Here is an 8,262-nt window from a genome sequence, read left to right on the forward strand (position 1 = left end):
ACCTAATACTCAACATGTTCACGTGGCCTTAAAAAAATTACAGATTTGTCTAAAAATGCAATGAATTAAAAAGTTAATCAGAAACAATACTACAGGTGAGGAGACTGGAATGAGATCAGCAAACAAAATGCAACATTTTGTAACAGTTGCGTTTCATGAATTTGTCTATTACAACTAGACAACCAAAGTTGTTGAAGCAAAATATAAAAAAAAGACTTACAAAACAAAACTTAAAAAGTGACTTTTAGAGAATAGCACAGAAATACTCAAGCCACTGAAAAAGGAGGAAATTCCTCCACTAATATGGAGAAATAAAAACAATGAATCAGGGCCTTTTGTATTTCTGCCATTCTTTTCCGTGTTTTTGAAGTTCCTGTGACCTGAGTAGCTGATGTAGTGATAATATCCATCACTATCCCCGTAGACTGCAGATTCTTGAGGATGGTCATAGAACGCATGGTGTTCAGGCGGAGCTCCATCTTTATGACACGCATCTCATTTTCAATATACAGTTGTGCTCAAAGTTAACATACCCAGCAGAATTTTTGCTTTCTTGGCCTTATTTCTGAGAATATCAATTATAACACCAAAACTTTTCCTTCACGCATGGTTAGTGGTTGGGTGAAGCCATTTATTGTTAAACTACTGTGTTTTCTCTTTTTAAATCATAATGACAATCCAAAACATTCAAATGACCCTGATCAAAAGTTCACATACCCAATTTCTTAATATAGTGTATTGCCCCCTCTAACATCAATGACAGCTTAAAGACTTTTGTGGTAGTTGCGGATGAGGTTCTTTATTTTCTCAGATAGTAAAGCTGCCCACTCTTCTTGGCAAAAAGCCTCCAGTTCATGCAAATTCCTGGGCTGTCTAGCATGAACTGTGCTCTTGAGATCTACCCAGAGTGGCTCAATGATATTGAGGTCAGGAGAGTGAGATGCCACTCCAGAACCTTCACTTTCTTCTCCAGCAGCCAATGACAGGTCGACTTGGCCTTGTGTTTTGGATATCCCATGCGCAGCTTCCGGGCTGATTATTGCAAATTTGCCTCCAGTATTTGCTGATAACGTGCTGCATTCATCTTTCCTTTGACCAAGTTTCCTGTGCCTTTGTAGCTCACACATCCCCAAAACATCAGTGATCCACTTCCGTGCTTTACAGTAGGAATGGTGTTCCTTTCATAATAGGCCCTGTTGAACTCTCTCCAAATGTAACATTTATGGTTGTGGCCAAAAAGTTACATTTTGATCTCATCACTCCAAATTACCTTGTTCCAGAAGTTTTGAGGCATGTCTCTGTGCTGTTTTGTGTATTGTAGGTGAGATACTTTGTGGCATTTGCGAAGTAATGGCTTTCTTCTTGTGACTCGCCCATGCAGCCCATTTTTCTTCAAGTGCCTTCTCGTTGTGCATCTTGAAACCGCCACCCTGCTAGTTTTCAGAGAGTCCAGTATTTCAGCTGATGTTTTTGTGGGTTTTTCTTTGCATCCTGAACAATTTTCCTGGCAGTTGTGGACAAAATTTTTGTTGGTCTACCTGACCGTAGGTTGTTTATACATAGCCCCTGATTTTCCACTTGTTAATCACAGTTTGAACACTGCTGACTGGCATTATTAATTCCTTGGATATGTTTTTTTTATCCCTTTCCTGTTTTATACAGTTCAACTACCTTTTCCCGTAGATTTGTTGACAATTCTTTTGCTTTCCATGTTGTTTACAATCTAGAAACATCAGTGGCTGGATGAAAGATGCAAGAGTCTGTCTGGAGCTCAGAATCTCACTCAGCTTTTATGCACACACACTGATTACAAGCACACATCACAGGTGAGGACCTGTGCAGTAGACTTTTAGTAGCCATTCAAACCCATTTGTGTCAACTTCTATGCATGTTATCAGGCCAAAATGACCAGGGTATGTGAAATTTTGATCAGGGTCATTTGGATGTTTTGGGTTGTCAAAGGATAAAGTAAAGGATAAAGGGTAGTAAAGGATACACCTAGCTTGATTTAGGACACAACTGACCTATTGAATAAACTAGCAGCAATAGGTCCTCTACCAGAAGGAACCATCCTGGCCACCATGCATGTGGAATTTTTGTACTCTAATATCTCACACCAGGATGGATTAAATGCCTGAAAATTATTCATGGAAAACTTTTTGTCCTCATGTTCCATCAGGCCTCTGACCTACTACCGCTACATTGATGATATTTTAATCATCTGGACGGAGTCTGAGCCACAGCTAAAGATGTTCCAAGAACAGTTTAATCAATTTCATCCCACCATCAACCTAACACTCAACTACTCCAGCACTGAAATTACCTTTTTGGACACCATCATCAAGCTACAGAACAATGAAATAGAGACATCCCTGTATCAGAAGCCAATCAACCGTCCAACATGCCTCAAATGGGACAGTTTCCATCCAAAACACATAAAAAACTCTATTGTCTACAGCCAAGCCATTGGATACAATTGTCTATGTTCCAACCTCATGGATAGAGATGAACACCTTGGTCGCCTCAGAAAGACCTTTTTGAATCAGGGCTACCATCCAAGAACACCATAAAACACTTTTGTATGCCGGATCACAGCACCATAGACATAAAATTACTTGCTTTGAAAGGTAATTTCAAATATCAGAGAGACAGAATGGTCTGGGAGTATAAACTGATGACGACCTTTGACACACTCAATACAGGAATGAATGTGTCACATGGATTTATGTCTTTTTACATCAATTAAGGAATTTACCCCTCAGACCTTATAGGGGCATCACATGCCTCAGAACCAGACCTCAATCAGAGGACTATAAAACGTTCACACTCCTTATCTATGAACTGCTCAAATATTTATGGCCACAACTACTTATCACACTCCCATAATGATATTTCTGCTTCATGTCATGTCAATTGTCTTATCTATTGCATTATTGCTGTGTTGTGTATAAATATGTGATTCTTCAGATTTTGTATTAGTCTAGTCTAATGAAGAGACCTGAGTAGTCTCAAAAGCTTGCAACCATCTTTTCAGTTAGCCATTAAAAGGTATCAATCACTGAGGACTCTCAATTCTAAATATTCTTGGGTTGTCATTATGATTTAAAAATAGAAACCACAGTAGTTTGACCATAAATGGCTTCACCCAACCAATTATTCATATTCTCTGGAAAAAGGCAAAGAAAGCAAAAATTCTGCTGGGGTGTGTAAACTTTTGAGCACAACTGTACCTCCAGTAATTGTATTTTTACCCAGAATGTATGATGTTACATCGTCATCTTCTCCCCATTCAGGTGCCTACAAAATTGGATCCCCTCAGTGGAGATCTTCTATATAAGAGAATTTTTCTGACTGACCAGTCAAAGATGGATAGGCACGAGGAAGAGAATGCGGAGAGGATATTACACCTCACCCTAGAGATCCTCTTCTGGCTTACTGGAGAGGTGAGAGATTCTGATGACGTCACATTACATCATTCTTATCTATGGGAATAACAGATGGACAGAACTGGAGAGGTGAGGACTCTGGAAATGTCTGTAGTGAGGTTTATTAATGTGTCTCTCCATAACCAGGATTACACAGTAGTGAAGAAGACCTCTAGTGAGCGCTGTCAGGCCCCTATGTCTGAGGGATGGGGAACTCCCCTGAGCCCAATCACGGGGCCTCCACCTCACCCCCTGATACATGAGGACATCAATGACCAGAAGATCCTAGAACTCACCTACAAGATGATTGAGCTGCTGACTGGAGAGGTGACACTGCTGGGAATGCTGGGACATTATACAGCAACGCTATGGAGGGATCGGGGGATGACGGTGTCATTGTATGTGTCAGGTTTCTATAAGGTGTCAGGATGTCACCGTCTATTTCTCCATGGAGGAGTGGGAGTATTTAGAAGAACACAAAGATCTGTACAAGGACGTCATGATGGAGGTTCCCCAGCCCCTCACACCACCAGGTAATAGACAGGACTAAATACACACGGCCTATAATTATCTGTATGTAAGGAATGAATTAAGTCCCTGTATGTGTTTCCTCCAGTTCTATCCAGTGAGGGGACAACACCAGAGAGATGTCCCCGTCCTCTTCTTCAAAAGGACTGTAAACAAGAAGATCCCAATGTTCCCCACGATGATCAGGTAGATGGATAGGTGTCATGAAATCTCTCTTGTGATATGTAGAAGGTTGTGAAGGTCTTGTGTTCATTCTTCCGCTATTCATCAGTATTTACCTCATCTTCTTCAAAAAAATATTTTGTTCTCCTGAATCTGAATTTTTTTGTGGTTCTCTTTATTGGAGATAATGGCAGCAGACTGTTATGAAGCGGCCCAGTAATGCGAACATTATTACTCACCTAACCTGCCTCCAACAGCTGCTCATTCACGCCTTCTAGTCTTTCCTTTACTTCTACACAACGCACAACATCCTCCCCAACATGCTGTATTGGGTCTGGTGAAATTGAATTTGACAGTTTGATTGTATTTGTGGAGAAACTTCAATTTGCAGCAAATTAGTTCAATGTAGTTTAAATATTTGTTATTATGCCCCAGACCCCTCTTCCATCTGAAGAGGTTCTGAAGACCAGTGGAGATGCAGTGGGCTACTAGATAGGTGTCTCTAATAAGATAGCTTTGAGTGCATGTTTTATGCCTGATGGACATAACAGGATAAAGCTGATAATAGACATTATATGTGGCCTGGATCATCTCATAGGTTTCTGGCAGTCTCCTACTTGTTAGAAATAGTAAACAGCAGGTTGGATTTATACAGGAGACCTGCAGCTATGTGATAAGTACTGCTGTCATGTCATCCTTGGTCGTCGTGCTAGCTAATGATCTTTTCTGGTCTTAAAAATAATTCTCCATCTCTCTGTGACATCCAATCTTTGTTTCAGGGTGAAGATCTGCCCCATATTAATACTACAGAGACATATATGAGGGGTGATGAGCGGTGTGAAGAGGAGACTCCGACAAATAACCGCACAGGTGAGTAGTGACCACTAACTGCAGAGAAGTCACAGATTCTACTCAGTTATCTGCTGCTACAATCATGTGTTGTATATTGTAGGATATGTTGCAGAGTTTTTGACAAGGATTTTCATGACACAAAAATTTGATCTATAACCTATGTAAAGATAACAAAAAACATTTTCTACACTTCTTTTTATTACGGCTTTAACGATAAGTATTCATGTGGTGAGGGGATATGTTCTTTATAGATAGTCAGCTAGTGACGGGCCCCCACTAGTAGTGGTCTCCACTTCTCCCAAGCCAGTATGAAACCAAGCAGGTCACTTCCAATGGGGGAATTCTTTTGATTGGAGGAAAACAATTTAGAGAAAAGGCAATAGATTTTTCTTTATATTTCTTTTAAACAGAATAGCCCAACGGCTATCATCTGCCTCTAACAGCTGCTGGGTAATCTGTCAAATGCCGCTGTGAATCTTTGACAGCGGAATTGACCGTACTTGCAGGTACTCCCATGATGTGATCGGGGGCACAGATAGGTTGCCATGATGGCTAGAGGTCTGCTGATGACCCCCATGCAAGTCATGATGGTACTTCTGTGAAAGCCAGCCATAGCTGGTGTGACCGTGATATTATCTATATACAGCAATAGTACTAGCGATCAGACAATCATATGTTCGAATCCCTTAAGAAGACTACCAGATACAGTAACCCGTTTCCGACACCGGGCGTAAATTTACGCCGATGTCAGACTCCCTCTCTTTGATGTGGGCTCCGTCGGTGAGCCCACATCTTTCCCAGCATAAGTCAGCTGTTTTGAACAAAGTAAGAACAATTTGTGATCCTGTGCTGTAATGCCTGTATACTCTTTTGCTTCTCCCCTGCCCAGGAGCTGTGGTATGGTGAGGCCATGTCCCTGCACGGTTGACACATCATTACACATGCATTGCACTTTTTTTTTCCTGTTTTCCAGTACACTTTAAAAAAACCAATAGTGGAACATTATTTTTAAACCACTTACCTAACTTACAATTTTGTCCTCAATTTTTCAGTATATCATATGATAAAATGAATTATCTCACTCAAAACGGCAAAAAAAATAAACCCTCATAAAAAAAAATGTCTGTATGAAGAAGGGGTGGAAAAATTTGAAAGCCGAAAAATCGCCTATCAGGAAAGGGGTAAACAGTTGATAATTTGAATATGTTTATATGGAAATGTTCTAAAATATATCACATACATATTGTAATTTATACTATTTCAAGGCACTTTTACTGAAAAATATTAAAATCAGTTTTATTCTTGGCAGATGACTGTACCGGGAGCTCAGAGGGACGTCTGATATTTTCAGAATATACGGCAGATGATCATGGTATCACATCAGATACATACATTATGCCAGACACAGCTCAAGCCCTTCGGAGCATAAAACTAACATATGATCCTTTTCTGCGGGTTTTATATTTTGATTCATCAAAGATTGCTCAGCAATACAAAAATAGCCTGGGTTTTGCACCTCAAATAGTTCACAGATGCGAAAAGCCATATTCATGTTCACAATGTGGGAACTGTTTTGCTCAAAACTCAGATCTTGTTATACATCAGAGAATTCACACGGGAGAGAAGCCATTTTCATGTTCAGAATGTGGGAACTGTTTTAATAAGAAATCTAATCTTCTTAGACATGAAAAAATTCACACAGGGGAGAAGCCATATTCATGTTTAGAATGTGGGGAAAGTTTTAATAAAAAATCAAATCTTGTTGCACATCAGAGAGATCACACGGGGGAGAAGGCATTTATATGTTCAGAATGTTGGAAGTGCTTTAAAGAGAGATCATATCTTATTAGACATCAGAAAATTCACACAGGAGAGAAGCCATATGCGTGCTCAGAATGTGGGAAATGTTTTTTACAGAAATCACATCTTTTTAGACATCACAGATATCACACAGGGGAGAGGCCATATCCATGTTCGGAATGTGGGAAAACTTTTAAAGAGAAATCACACCTTGTTGTACATCAGAGAAATCACATAGCAAAGTAGGCACTTTGTTACTTTAATCCAGTGTTCCCCAACTACGGTCCTCAAGAGCCACCAACAGGTCATGTTTCAGGATTTTCTTAGCATTGCTCAGATGTTTGAATTCTTGTCTGTCCAGGTGATGCAATTATCACCTGTGCAATACTAAGGATATCTTAGTATTTCACAGGTGGCTCTTGAGGACCGGAGTTGGAGAACACTGCTTTAATCCCATCTTCTGGCGTGGCTTAAAGATACTGTCAGCACAGAGTGACGGTTCAAACCAAGTATAGGTGCTCCGTGCATCATGGCATGGCCATGCAGTTCAATGCACCTTCCAACCTACTTATTTTCCCTCTGTTTCTGCCCTTATCTGGTTCTCTGAAGCCAGATCTCTTCATCAAAGAAAAGGGGTGGGTGGAGATAGAGGGAAAACAAGCACGTGGGAAGGTTTTCTTAAGTGATTGGTCCCACTGTGGTGCACCAAAAGCATCTATACTTGGTTCTAACAGTCATTCTGTGCAGACACTCCCTTGAACCAATTATCTGCCACAGTGAATCATTGACGGTGGAATTTACAGTTGTCGCCAAAAGTATTGACACCCCTGCAATTCTGTCAGATAATACTCAGTTTCTTCCTGAAAATGATTGCAAACACAAATTCTTTGGTATTATTATCTTCATTTAATTTGTCTTAAATGAAAAACACAAAAAGAATTGTCCTAAAGCCAAATTGGATATAATTCCACACCAAACATAAAAAAGAGGGTGGACAAAAGTATTGGCACTGTTCGAAAAATCATGTGATGCTTCTCTAATTTGTGTAATTAACAGCACCTGTAACTTAACTGTGGTACCTAACAGGTGTTGGCAATAACTAAATCACACTTGCAGCCAGTTGACATGGATTAAAGTTGACTCAACCTCTGTCCTGTGTCCTTGTGTGTACCACATTGAGCATGGAGAAAAGAAAGAAGACCAAAGAACTGTCTGAGGACTTGAGAAACCAAATTGTGAGGAAGCATGAGCAATCTCAAGGCTACAAGTCCATCTCCAAAGACCTGAATGTTCCTGTGTCTACCGTGCACAGTGTCATCAAAAAGTTTAAAGCCCATGGCACTGTGGCTAACCTCCCTAGATGTGGACGGAAAAGAAAAATTGACAAGAGATTTCAATGCAAGATTGTGCGAATGTTGGATAAAGAACCTCGACTAACATCCAAACAAGTTCAAGCTGCCCTGCAGTCCGAGGGTACAACAGTGTCAACCCGTAC

The 8,262-nt window shown here is 40.3% G+C and overlaps 1 protein-coding gene across 1 annotated transcript; it reads left to right on the plus strand.

Moving 5' to 3' along the window:
• Positions 1-3,297: 3,297 nt before the first annotated feature.
• Positions 3,298-7,582, plus strand: LOC141050956 (oocyte zinc finger protein XlCOF8.4-like). The gene is made up of 6 exons (XM_073547681.1): positions 3,298-3,443; positions 3,573-3,752; positions 3,835-3,958; positions 4,042-4,139; positions 4,895-4,985; positions 6,277-7,582. Exons 1-6 carry the CDS (start codon positions 3,366-3,368, stop codon positions 7,011-7,013), a joined length of 1,308 nt encoding a protein of 435 aa, XP_073403782.1. The 5' UTR covers positions 3,298-3,365; the 3' UTR covers positions 7,014-7,582.
• Positions 7,583-8,262: the final 680 nt, after the last annotated feature.

This window comes from Dendrobates tinctorius, unplaced genomic scaffold (genome assembly GCF_039654945.1).
Source record: "Dendrobates tinctorius isolate UK_male_01 unplaced genomic scaffold, ASM3965494v1 ptg000155l, whole genome shotgun sequence".
Classification (NCBI taxonomy): domain Eukaryota; kingdom Metazoa; phylum Chordata; class Amphibia; order Anura; family Dendrobatidae; genus Dendrobates; species Dendrobates tinctorius.